This window comes from Aethalodelphis obliquidens, unplaced genomic scaffold, assembly GCF_003676395.1.
Source record: "Aethalodelphis obliquidens isolate GAN/ISIS:26980383/991018 unplaced genomic scaffold, ASM367639v1 scaffold6, whole genome shotgun sequence".
NCBI classification, from domain to species: domain Eukaryota; kingdom Metazoa; phylum Chordata; class Mammalia; order Artiodactyla; family Delphinidae; genus Aethalodelphis; species Aethalodelphis obliquidens.
The window spans coordinates 28720244-28740108 of NW_020837950.1; the positions used below are offsets into that span (position 1 = coordinate 28720244).

General features: G+C 35.9%; 1 protein-coding gene across 6 annotated transcripts in view; it reads right to left on the reverse strand.

Annotated features, from left to right (window-relative positions):
• The window catches only part of SLIT2 (slit guidance ligand 2), a 382557-nt gene that overhangs the window by 46992 nt on the left and 315700 nt on the right, over positions 1 to 19865 (reverse strand). For all 6 annotated transcript variants that reach the window (XM_027103256.1, XM_027103257.1, XM_027103259.1 and 3 more), the window contains 2 exons: positions 18533 to 18604; positions 15638 to 15801 (listed from right to left, as the gene is read on the reverse strand). In XM_027103256.1, the coding sequence (XP_026959057.1) occupies positions 15638 to 15801; positions 18533 to 18604 (236 nt within the window). The remainder of the gene's footprint in view (positions 1 to 15637; positions 15802 to 18532; positions 18605 to 19865) is intronic.

Here is a 19865-nt window from a genome sequence, read left to right on the forward strand (position 1 = left end):
AAATTAAAAACACCAACATTCGAATTATAGGGGTCCCAGAAGAAGAAGAGAAAAAGAAAGGGACTGAGAAAATATTTGAAGAGATTATACTTAAAAACTTCCCTAATATGGGAAAGGAAATAATCAAGTCCAGGAAGGGCAGAGAGTCTCATACAGGATAAATCCAAGGAGAAACACACAAAGACACATATTAATCAAACAATTAAAAATTAAATACAAAGAAAAAATATTAAAAGCAGCAAGGGAAAAGCAACAAATAACATACAAGGGAATCCACATAAGGTTAACAGCTGAACTTTCAGCAGAAACTCCGCAAGCCAGAAGGGTATGGCAGGACATATTTAAAGCGATGAAAGGGAAAAACCCACAACCAAGATTACTCTATACCAGCAAGGCTGTCATTCAGATTCAATGGAGAAATTAAAACCTTTACAGACAAGCAAAAGGTAAGAGAATTCAGCACCACAAAACCAGCTTTACAACAAATGGAACTTCTCTAGACAGGAAAGAGAAGGGAAGGAAAAGACCTACAATAACAAACCCAAAACAATTAAGAAAATGATAATAGGAACATACATATCGATAACTACCTTAAATGTAAATGGATTAAATACTCCAACCAAAAGACATAGACTGGCTCAATGGATACAAAAACAAGACCCATATACAGGCTGTCTACAAGACACCCACTTGAGACCTAGGAACACATACAGACTGAAAGTGAGGGGATAGAAAAAGATATTTCATGCAAATGGAAATCAAAAGAAGCTGGAGTAGCAATTCTCATATCAGATAAAGTAGACTTTAAAATAAAGACTATTACAAGAGACAATGAAGGACACTACATAGCAATCAAGGGATCAATCCAAGAAGAAAATATAACAATTGTAAATATACATGCACCCAACATAGGAACACCTCAATACTTAAGGCAAATGCTAACAGCTATAAAACAGGAAATCGACAGTAACACAATAATAGTGGGGGACTTTAACACCTCACTTACACCAAGGCACAGATCATCCAAAATGAACATAAATAAGGAAACACAAGCTTTAAATAACACAATAGACCAGATAGATTTAATTGACATTTATAGGACATTCCATCCCAAAAAACAGAATACACTTTCTTCTCAAGTGCTCATGGAACATTCTCCAGGATAGATCATATCTTGGGTCACAAATCAAGCCTTGGTAAATTTAAGAAAATTGAAATTGTATCAAGTATCTGTTCTGACCACAACCCTATGAGACTAGATATCAATTACAGGAAAAAAAATCTGTAAAAAATACAAACACATGGAGGCTAAACAATACACTACTAAATAATCAAGAGATCATTGAAGAAATCAAAGAGGAAATCCAAAAATACCTAGAAACAAATGACAATGAAAACACGACGACCCAAAACCTGTGGGATGCAACAAAAGCAGTTCTATGAGGGAAGTTTATAGCAATGCAATCCTACCTCAAGAAACAAGAAACATCTCAAATAAACAACCTAACCTTACCCCTAAAGCAATTAGAGAAAGAAGAACAAAAAAACTCCAGAGTTAGTAGAAGGAAAGAAATCATAAAGATCAGATCAGAAATAAATGAAAAAGAAATGAAGGAAACGATAGTAAAGATCAATAGAACTAAAAGCTGGTTCTTTGAGAAGATAAACAAAATTGATAAACCATTAGCCACTTTCATCAAGAAAAAAAGGGAGAAAACTCAAATTAATAGAGTTACAAATGAAAAAGGAGAAGTAACAACTGACATTGCAGAAATACAAAGGATCATGAGAGAGTATTGCAAGCAACTATATGCCAATAAAATGGACAACCTAGAAGAAATGGACAAATTCTTAGAAAAACACAACCTTGCGAGACTGAACCAGGAAGAAATAGAAAATATATACAGACCAATCACAAGCACTGAAATTGAGACTGGGATTAAAAATCTTTCAACAAACAAAAGCCCAGGACCAGATGGCTTCACAGGAGAATTCTATCAAACATTTAGAGAAGAGCTAACAGCTACCCTTCTCAAACTCTTCCAAAATATAGCAGAGGGAGGAAAACTCCAAAACTCATTCTACAAGGCCACCATCACCCTGATACCAAAACCAGACAAGGATGTCACAAAGAAAGAAAACTACAGGCCAATATCACTGATTAACAGTGATGCAAAAATCCTCAACAAAATACTAGCAAACAGAATTCAACAGCACATTAAAAGGCTCATACACCATGATCAAGTGGGGTTTATCACAGGAATGCAAGGATTCTTCAATCTACGCAAATCAATCAACGTGATACACCATGTTAACAAATTGAAGGAGAAAAACCATATGATCATCTCAATAGATGCAGAAAAAGCTTTCGACATATCCAACACCCATTTATGATAAAAACCCTCCAGAAAGTAGGCATAGAGGGAACTTATCTCAACATAATAAAGGCCATATATGACAAACCCACAGCCAACATCATTCTCAAGGGTGAAAAACTGAAACCATTTCCTGTAAGATCAGGAACTCTTGTTCCACTCTCACCACTATTATTGGTTGTCCATGCTCACCACTATTATTCAACATAGTTTTGGAAGTTTTAGCCACAGCAATCAGAGAAGAAAAAGAAATAAAAGGAATCCAAATTGGAAAAGAAGAAGTAAAACTGTCACTTTGTAGATGACATGATACTATACATAGAGAATCCTAAAGATGCTACCAGAAAACTACTAGAGCTAATCAATGAATTTGATAAAGTAGCAGGATACAACATTAATGTACAGAAATCTCTTGCTTTCCTACACACTAATGATGAAAAATCTGAAAGAGAAATTAGGGGAACACTCCCAGTTACCATTGCCACGAAAAGAATAAGTTACCTAGGAATAAACATACCTAAGGAGACAAAAGACCTGTATGCAGAAAACTATAAGACACTGATAAAAGAAATTAAAGATGATAAAAACAGATGGAGAGATATACCATGCTCTTGGATTGGAAGAATCAACATTGTGAAAATGACTCTACTATCCAAAGCAATTTACATTTTCAGTGCAATCCCTATCAAACTACCAATGGCATTTTTCACAGAACTAGAACAAAAAATTTCACAATGTACATGGAAACACAAAGACCCTAATAGCCAATGCAATCTTGAGAAAGAAAAATGGAGCTAGAGGAATAAGGCTCCCTGACTTCAGGCTATATTACAAAGCTACAGTAATCAAGACAGTATGGTATTGACACAAAAACAGAACTATAGATCAATGGAACAGGATAGAAAGCCCAGAGATAAACCCACACACCTATGGTCACCTTATCTTTGATAAAGGAGGTAAGAATATACAATGGAGAAAAGAATGCCTCTTCAGTAAGTGGTGCTGGGAAAACAGGACAGCTACATGTAAAAGAATGAAATTAGAACACTCCTAACACTATACACAAAAATAAACTCAAATGGATGAAATACCTAAATGTAAGGCCAGACACTATTAAACTCTTAGAGGAAAACATAGGCAGAACACTCTACGACATAAATCAGAGCAAGATCTTTTTTGATCCATCTCCTAGAGAAATGGAAATAAAAACAAAAATAAGCAAATGGGACCTAATGAAACTTAAAAGCTTTTGCACAGCAAAAGAAAAAATAAACAAGACAAAAAGACAACCTTCAGAATGGGAGAAAATATTTGCAAATGAAGCAACTGACAAAGGATTAATCTCCAAAATTTACAAGCGGCACATGTAGCTCAATATCAAAAAAACAAACAACCCAATCCAAAAATGGGCAGAAGACCTAAACAGACATTTCTCCAAAGAAGATATACAGATTGCCAACAAACACATGAAAGAATGCTCAACATCACTAATCATTAGACAAATGCAAATCAAAACTACAATGAGGTATCACCTCACACCAGTCAGAATGGCCATCATCAAAAAATCTACAAACAATAAATGCTGGAGAGGGTGTGGAGAAAAGGGAACCCTCTTGCATGGTTGGTTGGAATGTAAATTGATACAGGCACTATGGAGAACAGTATGGAGGTTCCTTAAAAAACTAAAAATAGAACTACCATATGATCCAGCAATCTCACTACTGGGCTTATACTCTGAGAAAACCATAATTCAAAAAGAGTCATGTACCACAATGTTCATTGCAGTTCTATTTACAATAGCCAGGATATGGAAGCAACCTAAGTGTCCATCGACAGATGAATGGATAAAGAAGATGTGACACATATATACAATGGAATATCACTCAGCCATAAAAAGAAACGAAATTGATTTATTTGTAGTGAGGTGGATGGACATAGAGACTGGCATACAGAGTGAAGCAAGTTAGAAAGAGAAAAACAAATACCGTATGCTAACACATAGATGTGGAATCTTAAAAAAAAAAAAAAAAACGGTTCTGAAGAACCTAGTGGCAGGACAGGAATAAAGACGCAGACGTAGAGAATGGACTTGAGGACACGGGAAGGGTAAGGTTAAGCCGGGACAAAGTGAGACAGTGGCATGGACATATATACACTACCAAATGTAAAACAGATAGCCAGTGGGAAGCAGCCACATAGCATAGGGAGATCAGCTCAGTGCTTTTTGACCACTTAGAGGGGTGGGATAGGGAGGGTGGGAGGGAGGGAGACGCAAGAGGGAAGAGATATGGGAACATATGTGTATGTATAACTGATTCACTTTTTTACAAAGCAGAAACTAACACACCATTGCAAAGCAATTATACTCCAATAAAGATGTTAAAAAAATATAAAACAAATAAATAAAAAAAAGAAAAAAAATTTATCAGTGCAAATAAAAATGCAATAATGTGCACCTGCCCTGATAATATTAGTCCAGTACTGTTATTTTCATACAGGAGATACAAAACACTGCCACTTTTATGCTTAGGACAAGAAACCGAAAATGAAATCTTCATTATATCCTCCCTCATGTCCCTTCAGTTCAATTTGTTAGCACATTAGCACAGGCACAAGATGAGTGAGATTTCTGTGTCTTCCTCGTCGAGAAGAAAATACTGCTGAAGCAGTCTCTACTTGCAATCTCACCTTTTGGGATACACATTAAAAAAATGTCATAATCCATGAAAGGTCTAGATTAAATGCAGATTCAGTTGAAGATACATTCCTTTGGCCACACATATTTGTTCCACAAGTGGCTGAAAATGTAGATATTGTACCATCCTCAATAAAATTATGTTCCATTGATGCTACTTTTTGCACTGTTTGTGAGAGTGCACTAGACTGCCTTTTGGCAACTGTTTGATGAGTACACTCTGTCAGAGTGACACTTTTATATTTAAAATACAAATATTTTATAACATAAACATTAATTATATTTTTGCTTTCACCATCAATCTCTCTGTAGTTCTTTATCCTCACTGGAATTAGCAGTGATAATTCTAAGTGTATGTCTCACCACACATAATTTCTAGCAAGGTTATCTGAGGCAGCTGTATAGCATCCCTCCCCTGCCCCTACTCTTCTACCACTGCTCTAAGCTTCAAGGTACCTCCACCCAAAAAGTTGTATGACTTCTGCTAATATAAACTTTCTTTAATCAAAATTTTCTACAGATTAGAGACCAACAGTAAGCTGTTGGTCTACTTACAGAAACTCATATATGAAAGAAAATGTGAAGTAACATGGTGGCCATTAAAACTCTTCATACCTAAACATTCCCTTACCCTAGGAAATACATATTCATATAATGGTTTTGGAGTACAATCCAAAAAAGGACAGCGTTCTATACTGTTCAGTTTTCCTATTAACAAAAACCCTGAAATATGTTTACATAGAGATTCCTGTTTCTTTTTCAACTATTTGGAAATAAATGACAGTTCTGGGGATCACTATTAATGGGAAGGGTTGGTGTTTGCTCCCAGTGACACCTCAATCACTAGGGGAGGCCTTGCCTGTATCTCCTCTGCTTTTTCTTGGTACCAGAAAAACGAAGGCAGTTGTTGTATCAAATTACAGTTGGGAAATTGCTGGGATTAATACTGAAGTGAGCCATGTAGAAATTTAATTTCTCACCCTCCTCCAATGTATTTATCAAATAAATTTAGCTATTCAGTACATTGGGGAAGTAAATGTAGCAGTTAATTAGAGCAGTATGTTAAATTAATGTCATACCCCACAATAAATGGCTTTGTGTTTGCTAAAATGATCACACTTAGAATCAGCACTAGGAAAGGAAATATCTAAATGGTAATGGATTCCTGAGCTAGGCTAGAAGAAAGAAGACTCTTAGAACAAAGGCATAGGGTGAAGCAGCCAAGAATGTACGCCAGCAAAACAGCACGTCAGCAAATGCAAGGACTGTAAACATTCATCTGGCTACTTCCCAAGACCTTGAGGAAAATTGTCTTTTAGTCTAATTCTGTGCTTTCAACCTCAAAAGACTGTAGTTTGAATGGAGGGGTTCAGGGTTGGCAGTTTCTAAATTTATTCTGTGGAATGTGACATTTTTCAAGAATTATGTTTGATTATTTAGATGAGAAGCTCGAGATTGTTTTAGAAAAAAAACTGGGTATGTTTTGAAGAATTATTTTAATAGAGTATGCAGATAATGAAATTGCCAGGCTGAAGCAGCCTCTGTCCAGTTTTTAGCACAGTCGAGATTTATTGAATAAATATCCACTGAACCATATTTGATTAATAAGCACTATCTAATTTCTCCACTTTTTTTTCCAGGACCAAGTTTCATTTTTAATATAGCACGTCTGCTCAACTATTTTCAGTATCTGCAATTTCTTATGGGTATATGAAGGGAGATTGTTGCTCTCCCACACATATTCAGTTTAGCTACAAGAATCAAAATAACAAGATTTCTCATGTGCACAGGCTTCTTCTGATAATTTCCTAAACCCACAAACTGTTCTGGCGGCATCAGGTTGAGGAATATATAAAATATTGAATTCTAATTTCTTCAGCTTGGTAAAGTTGACTACTAATAGCTACCATTCTATTTGCTTCTCCTTTTTTCAAATCCCTCTTTTAAAATCAATTTTTCAAAGATAATTTATTATTTCTAGCACTTGAGTTTGAGTGAAAGGTAATTCAAAAGATGTTTCTGAATTATAGAAATTCCAAATAGCAGCGTCCTCCGATATGTCCAAATGTCTTAAAATGGTATGATTCCTTTTCCTATTTAGATTATAATTCCACCTAACTAAATGTTCTTCTTATAATGTGATTTTTACATCCACTTGGTTTATCTAAATCCATTTATTTTTACATTCTAACCCCTTGGAACTATATCCTTTGTATCTGGTTCTCTTCTCTCATTCATCTTCCGACCCATATTTTGCTTCTCTTCTAAGTCTACCTTCTATCTTGTCTTTGCCTTCAATCTGTGGTTCATTTTCCATCCGGGACAACTTCTCTGAGACCCTTTCTTGCAAAGTTCTTATTCAAGGGTAATCACATCTTTAATCTGTTTCTATAACAAGGAGATAATATCAAAGCCAAAGGGATATGCTAAAGTCAAAATAAAATGGTAGAAGGGTTAGCATAGTTCTCTAAGAGCAAACCAACACGTAGAATCTTGCACACTTGATTGGTCCCAGATGAAAAGAAGATGTCCAGGAACAAGAAATAGACAAGCTCTTATCATAATGCATAGTAATCTTAGGAAGAGAATCAGAAGTCAACCAGGCCAAGTTAGTGATCTAGATGTGTTACTTAACTGTATGGAATTAGGAGAGTAATGGCAGTCATCTCAATGGGTTGCTTTAAGCTTTAAATGAGATGCTAATGAATTCTGAGCACAGAATATAGTGAGAACAAGCACAGAAGCCACAGAAAGTTCTGACACTCTTTAAAGCCTAGACATCCAAAGAAGGCAGGGGCTGGGAGGGACATAAGTGGTTTACTTAAAAGGAGAAAAGAGAGTAAGTCTTCCTCTGTATGTTTGTTCAAATTTTAGCACAAAGGCAAATGAGAGCTTGCTGTTTATTCATTCATTGCAAGTTCACTGAGTACCTTCGGTCTATGCCAGGAGCTTTTGAAATCTGGAAAAACTGTAGGGGCTATTATTAACTAAAACAAGGGAGGGTGGAAATGGGCACCGAGAGATAATTTCCCATTGGGTAACGACACCTAGAGTTAATGATTTTATGTTTTTAAGGACTGCAACTGTGATTTGTAAATCTGGCGAGGACCACCACGAGGAATAACAGCACACAATTAAGAAGGAGAGGTTCTTTTTGTTCCTGCAGTGATGCTTGGCAAGGAACTAGGACTTGCTTGCTGATACAACTTCACCAATCTTCAAACTTTCTTTCTTCCAAAAGCCGGTTCCAAGAAGTGTTAAATTATTGCCAAGACATTAGCCCTCAGAAGATGTGTGCCACAGAGGAGAAAGATGTCGCAGAGGAGAAAACAAATCTAGCTTCCTGAATACAAATGTTTACTAATGTCACTGAAATGAAGGCCAGTCTAGGATATCTAGATTAAGATTAGGTCTTGACGTAAGAGAGTTTTCTAGCATCAGCTATATGGAGTGGAGTTGTGTTTAGCTTAATAATTCAAAGGGAAAACGAGCAGAAAGTTTGGTTAACAATTTGTCTTTGTCAGTTACTTTAACTTTGATGGAAGAACTGCTGGACTGCAAATCCATTAAAGCTTGTAGGCTGACTTGCTTACTTGACTCAAATCACTAGCTATGCACCTGATACTAATATTGCCACCCAGTGAGAATTGTATCTCACTTTGACTAATGACTAAAAGCTCCGAACACAAATTTCTAACTATATCCCAGAGTCTGCCTTCATTCTGGTGTCCCTTGGACACATGAGTCAAATAGTAGAACCCTCTAGTACTGCCCTTGTATAAAGTCAGATGTACATCAAAGACAACTCAGAAAAAACAAAGGGGGATATTTGATATTGGGCATAACTAACTAATAGTTCAGTAATAGAGACATCTATGGATCAACTACAGGACAGTTGCAAGAGAATGTGGAAAATGGGAAAGCATATTTTGGAATATGTGTTTTAAGTTTCTGCAAGCCAGCAAGGGGGAGGAATTCACTAGGTGAATGGAAATATGAATCTGAAGTTCATAAGAAAAGTCATGGCTAGATACTTGAAGCCACAGGACCAAAATCAATTAAATTAACAGGGCTAAGGAGAGAACCCCACATATGTCAATATTAAAGAGTGGGTAAGAAAGAGATGTCAGCAAAGGAATGAAGAGGCAATGGGAATGCACAAGAGGGAGCAGTGGCCACTCCTGTCTAAGATGAAAAGAGGGCAAATAAAGAAGCTAAAAAGAAGCTATTGAAATGGGCAAGAGGGAAGTCACTGGTATCCCTATAGTTTCAGTGGAGGGGTAGAGATGGTCCCTAGGTGATAGGGGGGTTAAAATCCTACAAATTTGCATTTTATAAATGGTTAAACAAAAACACGAAGATGGGTATTATACCTCTGGGATTCCCTGGCCTGGCCATTTGCTACACACACATATGATCTTAAGCCAGTAAACAAACTTCTTGAAGCACACTTAAAAGAAAAAGAGCAATAATTACTTCATGGGATTATTGTACCAGAGATGATATAGATGTATGATATTTAAGAATGGAATACAAATCATTAATTCTCATCACCTATTAAAATAAATGTCTGTTAAAAATTGCCCAGTGTTTTAAGTTTTTTAAAAAGTATAATGAAGGGCTTCCCTGATGGTGCAGTGGTTAAGAATCCGCCTGCCAATGCAGGAGACACGGGTTCGAGCCCTGGTCTGGGAAGATTCCACATGCCGCGGAGCAACGAAGCCCGTGCGCCACAACTACTGAGCCTGTGCTTTAGAGCCCACGAGCCACAACTACTGAGCCTGCGCGCCTAGAGCGCGTGCTCTGCAACAAAAGAAGCCACTGCAATGAGAAGCCTGCGTACCACAACGAAGAGTAGCCCCAGTAGCCCCCACTCACCGCAACTAGAGAAAGCCAGCGCGCAGCAAGGAAGACCCGACGCAGCCAATACATACATACATACATACATATGTACATAAATAAATACAATTTATTTTTTAAAAAAAAGTATAATGAAAAACAGCCCTTGTTTGTTTTTCAAAGATGGTGCTTTTGGCAAATAATTATGTAGAAACCTGAATATTTTCCTTAGTCAGCGAGCAAATCTTAATCTCCCAAAGCTAAGGTTATTTCAAATTTATAACTATGTTCTAGTGATACTAAATCTGAAAATGTAAAAAGGATTTGACCAAGTTTTAAATACTATTTCAAAACAGATCTAACTAGTAAATTTTTCACTTTTTTAGGTTAAATTATTTAATCACCTTCATACTTTAATTAAATGATTAAGGAAAATATTAACTAATAATATTGAGGAAAAAAAACCCCAAAGACCTTGAACTTGTCAAGAACACCCCCCAAAAGGAAATGATCTCACTGGGAAAAAAAACTGACAATATTACAATGTTATTATTGAGAGATGTGGACTTTTTCCCAGAAATTCCAGAATTTAGAGGATTCTTCACCTATAAAAATAGCAGAAGAGATCAACCATGTGGTGGTGGAATGTTGATCATTCTGGGATATGAAAAGGTCCCAGGTTTCCCAACCCCTTAGCTGATCTTTACAGATAACTAATGAGGTATGTTGAGCACCATACCCCTGCCTCTTCATTGGGTTCCTGGCTACCAGACACCTGACCACTGGGGCTGCCTTCCCTGATTTGTGCTCCATTCTCAGCTCCACTTGACTCACTATAAGAGTCTCCTGATGCCCTGATGGACCTGGTGGTATTGGTTACAATTCCACAATTGATTGGTTTGGATATACATTATTAATATTGTATATATATTTCTATCACCAAACTTCCATATCGTTTTGCAATTATCCATTTAAATGTTATCTATCAGTAGAATACAAGCTCCATAAAGGCAGGGGTTTTTCTGTCCTATTTATTATTGTATTCTTAATACCTTGGATCTGTGCCTGGTGCATAACAGGAACTCACATAATATTTGTTGAATGAAAGAGGCAACATACCACTTGTTTCCTTTAGACTGTTCACTCCTTAGCACATTTAAGTGTTTAATAAATGTCTGTAAAATTAAAAGTGAACAATTTAGTAACCTGCATAGCTAAAGCTTCCTGAACCAAGAACAATAAAGGGAATATTAGAAATTAACAATATTCTACATTCCATGCTGACGTTTTCAATGAAAACCTGGAGAGGGAAAAACCCTTCATTTTCTGCTTGAGCATTCTAATATCATCTGATATTTAAAAGATGAAGACAGGACATTTGGGTTATAAGAACAAGTCATGACCATCTGCTTCCCATTCAAGAATGCCCTAATCTGGGTATTAATTAAATATGCTCTGATAATCTATTTCATTCAGTTCATTTATTTCTGTTGTGTGCTGAAACTATGAGATTATACTACAAAGAAAATACTCTGAAAAATGTAAGATAAAAATTGTATTGAAAGAATTAATTACTCAAAATAATATTATTGTCTTTTCTAGCAGAGAAAATATTTAAGTTATATTTAAATATAGCTACATAAACATGTTTTCAAATAAAGAATATTCATCTTCCTGCTGTAATTTGAAATTACATATTTACAAACTTTAATATTAGGAGTATGTACTTACATGATTTTCATGAATAAATAAAACACATTAAAACTGGCACAAAAGTTAAAATATAAAAACCTCAAATTATAAAATATTTAAAGAAGTGTAATTTTACTGCTTTCAAGCTCATAAAGCGTGTAAACTCACAAACACAGTACTCGGTAGATTTCCCAGAGTTAATTATTTTAGTGAATGGATTAGAATACTTTGTCTTTACCAATCCATTTTTTATGAGTAAATATTTCTAGCAAAGAATATGAGAGTGGTTCACAATATTCTGACAAATATCGAGAAATGCTGGCAAAGAACATTATGAGTTTCAATGTTTGCTATCTCTCTAAAATTATGTTAAGTTATAGAGGAACTGAGTAAATCTTAAAGTTTGCTAAGTGCACTTACACTAAATTTGTTGAGTTCTGAATGTCTACACTTCTTGTCAACTGGCCTACACCTATGCTGTCTGCTATGTAGTTTAGGATGTACCTTGAAATATGTGTGATTTGTTAATTCGATGAGTCAGTGAATATTAAATAAACTGTCACAGTTCCAGCATTTTCCTATATCACAGCTGGGCTCCTGCAGTTCCACGCACCTGTAGCTCAAGTCCTCACACTTGCCTGCTTATCCAAACAACTGGCTTAGACACTCTTGTAAGAAACCTTTCACAGCCGCTCTCTGACAGGATTTCTTCATCTGAGTCCTGTAGCAACAGCACTATGCAATATGGTAGCCACTAGCTACATATGACTATTTAAGTTTAAATTTAAATACAATTTAAAAAATCATTTCCGCAGTTGCCTTAGCTACATTTCAACAACCACATGTGGCTAGTGGCTACCATATTGGATAGCACAGGTATGGAACATTTCTATCACTGCAGAAAGGTCTATCAGGCTACACTGATCCAGACCAAAGCATATTTCCATTCATGCTATACTAAGAACAAAAGATACTATTAATGAAGAAAAGGTCAAATCAATTAGACAAATCTTGAGTTAAACAGACATTTATGCGTGTATGTATGTTTGTATTCACTGGCCTTCTGGGAACATTTAACAAATTAATGTGGGGACTTCCCTGGTAGCACAGTGGTTAAGAATCCACCTGCCAATTCAGGGGACATGGGTTCAAGCCCTGGTCCAGGGAGATCCCACATGCCGCAGAGCAACTAAGCCTGTGCGCCACAACTACTGAGCCTGTGCTCTAGAGCCCGTGAGCCACAACTACTGAGCCCACGTGCCACAACTACTGAAGCCTGTGCACCTAGAGTCCGTGCTCCACAAGAGAAGCCACCGCAGTGAGAAGCCCACGCACTGCACCTAAGAGTAGCCCCCGCTCGCCGCAACTAGAGAAACGCCCGTTCGCAGCAACGAAGACCCAACACAGCCCAAAATAAATAAATTAATTTTAAAAAATTAAAAAAAAAAGAAATATCTTCATGGAACTCTAAGATTTAAGAATTGAAGATAAACACCAGCATTTTTCAAAGTGGAGTTTGAGTATCCCTGGGTACAGAGAGTGTAACAGAATCAGTCTGCAGTTGCTCAACTTGTCTATATACTCTTTCTAGAATCAATCTGCCCAATAATATGCCTACAAGTAAGTTTTTATGCCAGTTTCTCCTCCCCTATCTCCCCTTTGACAATCATCTCCACCTTACAAAAAAATGATATACTTCTCAGCCCACCAGAAATTTACCATGGGGCACTGCCCCAAGGAAGCATCTGAGGTTACAAAAGAATAATTTAAAACACTGGTTATTTGCAAAGTCTCTTGTAATCAATGCACATAATCCCAGAGAGGCATTTCCAATAAAATTTTAATTTCAATTTTGAATATAAATATTAGCATATTGATAAATAATTATGCTGTTGCAATCAGTGTTGCATTAAGCATTATTGACAATTAATTCTAATAAAAATTTAAAAACTCATAGATCTTTAGTGGTAGGAAATTTTAAATATTCAAATTATATACATATTTTTGGCAGTGAAGAATGATACAGTTCTCTGAGGTACTGGAAATAGAAATTCAAGGAGAAAAATCGAAGTTCGAGGAAAAAGAGCAACATAAAATATTGAGGATCTTGTTTTTGTTTCTTTTAAAATTGGCTGTGATATTTAGATTCCACAAAATACATTTAAAAGAATAATGGAAGAGTGTTGTTTTAAGATATCAATATTTACAATGCACTGTGAATTACATCTCCTGTTACCATTTATAACTATGAAATAACATCAGATGACCACTTAAAAATGTTTGGAGGAGGGAATACAGTTTTTGAAAATTCCTTCTTTCACCAACAGAACATAGCATGCCATCCCGCATCATATTTTTGCTGGTGTTTTGAAATGTTATAATAATAAAAATGGCAGCTAACCTATACTGAGAGCTATTGTGCGTAAGGCAGTAAGCATGTTTTATATATATTAAATAAATGAATCCTTTTCCCCCAACTTTATTGAAAAATATTTTACAAATATAATTGTATGTACTTAAAATGTATAACCTGATGATTTGATATACATATACACTGTGTAGTGATTAACAAGAGCAAGATAATATACATCCATCACCTCACATAGTTAACTTTTGTGTGTGTGTGGGGAGAATGCTTAAGATTTACTCTCAGAAACTTTTAAGCATCCAATACCATATTATTAACTATTGTCACCATGCTGTACATTAGATCCTCAGAACTTATTGTCCTTATAACTGAAAGTTTGTACCTTTTCACCAACATCTCCCCATTTTCCCTCTCCTCCGGCCCCTGGAAACTACCCTGCTATTCTCTGTTTCTGTGAAAACGACATTTTTTTTTTTTTCTTTAAGATTCCACTTATAATATCTCATCTAATCTTAAAAAACCCTTTCTGGTATGTATTATCATCACCTCTGCCTACAGATGAGGAATCTGAGCCACAGGCTGGTTAAGCTAGTAAACTAAAGTTACATAGCTATTGAAAATTGAAGCTGGGATTTAGCCCAGGTGAAACCAGGCTGGTCTTCATTCTGTGATTCACTGCACACTATTACCTACTTAGATACGTTTTCCCACCTACATGATCAAGTGTTGAAAGCTTATCTTTTCAGGTAGGTCTGCAACTTTCTCTATGCTCCACAATACCCAAGGTTTAGTTTTACCAATAAAACAAGTTTAATAAGCATTTGCTGCTTACACATTTAGAATTTTTAAGAATTTCTCTCCTCCATCTAATAATTAAAAGTGGCCCTCTTGAAACATCGAAAATTAAGGATTATAGTGACCTTCTACCCTATTTTTAGTAAGAAACTTAAATCCATATATTTGACTAGAAAAAGTGGAAAGATATACAAAACAAGTTTAATAGTGATTATCTTTTGGTATTGTCATTAACTGTTAGATTTAGATCTTTAGTTTCTTATCGTTTACATTTTCCTATTCTTTAGATTTTCTATGTTGGGCATAGATTACTTTTGTAATAAGAGAAGAAAATATTTGTTACTAAGCCACTGTACAGAATTCACAAGTACATAAAACAAAGGGAAAAGAAAAGGATCCAAACAAGCAAGAAACAGCACCATCAACATAGGAAGAGTGAAGCACAGGAGGTGAGTCGGAAGGTCTGGCCTGAACACTGGGGAGGGCTCATTTCTCCTTACCTGGAATCAGGAAGCCACAGGGCCCTGGCAGCCCTAGGAGCAGGGTACACATTCAGACAAAGCAAAAGCAAAATATTTCACTTGTTAGAGGCTATGAGAGGAATTTCCAGAAATTGTGTACTCTTCATTTCTCCATACATTTTAAAGAAAACTTAGTCATTTCCAATGGGTTATTTCTGTGATTTATTTCAAAATAAATTCTTTCCTTGGGCTCCTCATATAACTGCTCTGTCTTCAACAAGTATGGGAAGAAACAATAACTATTTATGGGAGTTTTTCAGCTATACCCATGAAATCTAGCAGCCCATGGTTTTCTTTTAAATTAATATGATGAAGTTTTATTTACAGAAGTACAACTGGTTAAGAACTATACCTTGACATGTAAATTTTTTGGAGGGAGTTGTGAGTAATAGTTTATCTGCCATTTCTCCAGGACCAGCACAGCGAGCAATTCCTGGTTCTTTGTATTCCGACTTTACCCAGTCGGATAACCACTGCATGTTACAATCACAGTAAAGAGGGTTGGCTCCAATTGCTCTGTAAAACAACACAACAAAAGCACACACAAGTATGGAAGCACCGTTATTATTTCCTAAGGGACCATAATTTATGGTGATGCTCAGTAGAAAATCCCTATAGATTTATTGATAAAAATTTAGAAGAAAATGGAGGCATTGGGGATTCCCCATTTTCCTGACTTATGTGCAACTGCGATTTAGTGAGTTGTCACCAGTGTTAACACCTGGCTTTACAAAGTCTCCTTGTATTTGCAGACAGGTTTATATTGTGTGCAAGCACATGCCAAATGCACATTAACACTTCCTTCATTCACCAATGATTTACTTAGAACCCAATCATTATGCCAGGTTCTGGGGACCCAAATATAAATAATATATTATTTTTAACCCCAAAAAACTCCTTCTGCAAAGGAGATTAACATAGACTCATACATACAAGTAATTTTCATTAGAAGTGGTATAGCAGAAGAATTTACAAGATAACTATGAACAGAGGGTGACTCTTCTGGGAGACTGGTGGTTTAAGAAGTCTGAGCTTTTAGATATTTAGTTTCAAGTATGTGGAAAAGGTTGGAAAGGATGTTTCAGGGTAAAGGACCAGTAAAACGCAAGAAGATAAGGAAGTGCATAAAATAATAAAGACGCATAAAGCTAGTTCCCCAGAGCTGATTTGCAATTCCATTGGACGTTTGTCCCTTTAAAGTTTTTCATTTTAGAACTTTGGTTCCTACTCACATAAGCAGTTGTAGTGATAGGAAAAGTAATCAAGATAATGCTTGATTATAAACGCTAGCTATTTATTGTATCATTATGATATACAGGAATTGTGCTAAGCCATTTATATGAATTACCTCATTTTATCCTAAATAGAAACTCCATGAGATCAACATTATTAACAACCCATTTTACAGATTAAAAAACTGAGGCCAGAGACGTTAACCAATGGATTCACAAATTTGCCAAGCCTGGGCACGAGTTGTGTGTGCATAAAGTAGCATTTAAAAACTGATTAATGCTGATTTATAATTAACTTCAGATTAGTAATGTTTCTAGGTATATAGTCTAAGCAAAATTATTCTTCTATGAAGAGACTTTCAAAATATACTTACAAAACCATAATACTTTATATTGCAGCTGTTTTAATGCCAAACTCTAGCTAAGAATTGAAGTAAATGTTATGCTCATATGTATGTCAGATTCAAACCTTTCTTTTAAATTAAAAATGAGGAAAATGATGTTTTTGAGTCATTTGATCTCATCTCTACTGACATTTGTTAAGTCCTTACTATGCCAGGAGAAACAGTAAAAGCTGTGAATGGAGCATAGCTCTCTCTGGTCTGGGGTGTAAAAGACAATTGCATAAAATGAAATACATGAAAAATAGGATGCATGACAAAGAAGATTCAAATTGCTCTCCCTGTTGGGGAGGAGGGTCACATAAAGGACAATCCTACTTAGCTCAAGCAGCACCTTTCCCGTAGCCTTTTCTGATTCATCACCCTAACACTAGCTGAACAGCCACTTCCTTCTCTAGGCGGCATTCCCTGCCGCAGTGCCGCAGTCCTGCACCCCTGAGCCAGGGGTCTCATTTACATGGGATCTCAGGCAAGTGACTTCCATGGAGTTTGCAGAGAAGTGGCCCTGATGTCAACTTTGAGGTCGGAGCAGGGGCTCACACATGAAAAAATGGAGGTCTTGCCTTCAGGGACCTAGTAGTTTAATGTAATGGAAGGGATATTGACAGCAGCAGTCCCATTGACAAAAACCTACACTGATAACACAGCCCCTATAAGGGAAATTCAGATGTAGCATGATTGACTAATGGCTCCTATTCTCTGCCCATCCCCTTCTCTCAATTTTCTAAACTTCTTATCTTCTTGGGGTTTGGTAGACTTTGAAGAGGAGGGCAAATCCAAGAAAAAATATGGCAAGTAACCTCTTCTGGAGAACCAAGGGCCAACTGATATTGATATTTAAGCTGAAGCAGATAACTGTCACCAGGTGATGCCAAACTCAGCCTGACCTAAGAAGGCTTTGGATTCTAGGGCTGTTCTCTGAACTTCCTTCCAATTTGCCAAGGCCTTAACACTACAGCTAAAAATAATGGAACAATGGAATTTAACCCAGTTGTGTGCTTTGGACCTCATTATTAAATTGTTTTATTGTACTTCCAAGAAATATGGAGGTACAAACAGCCTGCTATGAGAGAGGATGCAAAGGAAACAAATTTCAGCCAATATGAGGATTTGGCTGTTTCCCTCTCCCACACCATAATGTCTTAAATTTTGTCTAATTTATTTCTGCATGGTGCCACAGTCAGTGCTGAGTAATATTTGCTAAATAAATGAATCCAGTTTGAGCAAATCAGGATAGGCTTCCTTGAGGAGGTGATATTTGGGATATGGCTTGGAAAAGCAGGGTTTGGGCAGACTGAATTGAAGGGGAGCTGATATTTAGAATCAGAGAACATTAAAGAAAAAGCATAGGCTAGGAAGTTGGGGAGCCATGTCTGTAAGAAGAGACATTTTTGAAAGCAAAGAGAGCTCAACTAATGGGGAGTTAGGGCCAAAAGGATAAATTAAGGCTATTTTGTAGAAGGCACCATATCTAGATTGAAAATCTTTACATGTTCTTTAAAGATGGAACCAATCACATTTTATGATGTGACAATAAAAATGGACCATTTGTTCCAAACTCACTTGCCAGGGAGAGTTTGACCCTAAACCCACATTCATGAACTAGATACTCACAGGTGTGATAATGCAGAAAGATCGTTGAAAGCACCTTCAGGCACAACTGAAATGTCATTTCCATGTAAAGAACTAAAAGCAAGAAAAAGCAAAATTAAATTTCCTATTATTTCAGGGAGTTCAGAAAAATCCCCATGCATATATGAGACTTTAGTTTATAACAAGCTTTTAAAATTAGTGTAGAAAAGATGGTATATTCAATAAATAGTCTTTACACAACTGGGTATCTATTTGGGGATGCAGAATGTTAGTTCCTTCTTCACATCATATGCATAAAGTAAATTCTAGATCGAAGAGTTAAATGTAAAAATAAAACTGAAAGTGTATTGAAATATAGACGAGCTCCTTTTTATAAACATGGGATATGGAAGGCTTTTTAAAGCCCTATATTCTAAAACTCAGAAATCATAATGGAAAAGAGTGATAAATTTTTGACAATGTAAAATATATCCATAATATAAAAGATTACAAAACAATAAGATCCTACTGCATAGCACAGGGAACTATATTCAATAGCTTGTAATAAACTATAAGGGAAAAGAGTATGAAAAAATATATACATATATATGTGTGTGTGTACATATATATATACACACATACACACATATATAACCAAATCACTTTGCTGCAACCAGAAACTAACACAACATTGTAAATCAACTATATTTCAATTAAAAAAAAGATTACATATAAAAAACAGAATGGGAAATATCTGCAACATATGTAAGCTATAAGGATTAATTCCTTTGTAAAAAGACCTGCAAACTTAGAGTCAAGTGCATAAAGGCAGGTATGTTAATAAGGAAAAGACAAAGTAACCACAGAAAATGGGAACTGATACAATCAGGCTCATAGAATAAGAAATACAAATGCTCAATAAACAAAATATACTCAAATGTTCTAGTAATTGGAATTGCAAATTAAAAGAGGAATGGAAAATAATGTTCCATCTGTCATATGACAAAAATGAAAGGATTAATAATACTCAATATTTACAAGAGTGCTTTGAAATAGGTACTCTGTTAAAATAGCATTGGTGGAAAATAAATTTGTAAATTGTTTGGGGGACAACAAGGTGACTACTTTTGGTATTCTCCTAATATGCTTGACAGTAAGATGGATGTATAGGATGTTCATTCCAGCACTGTATAGAATAACGAAAATTTGGAATCAAACCAAATGATAGTAAAGATGAGGATGCTTAAATAATTTATGGTCCCTTCATTCTATGGAACCCTCTTTACCAGTTAAACAGTTGAGGAATATTACATATGATGGAATGGAAAGTCTAAAGTCTAAAGCATATTGTTAAATAAAAATAGTCAATGACAGG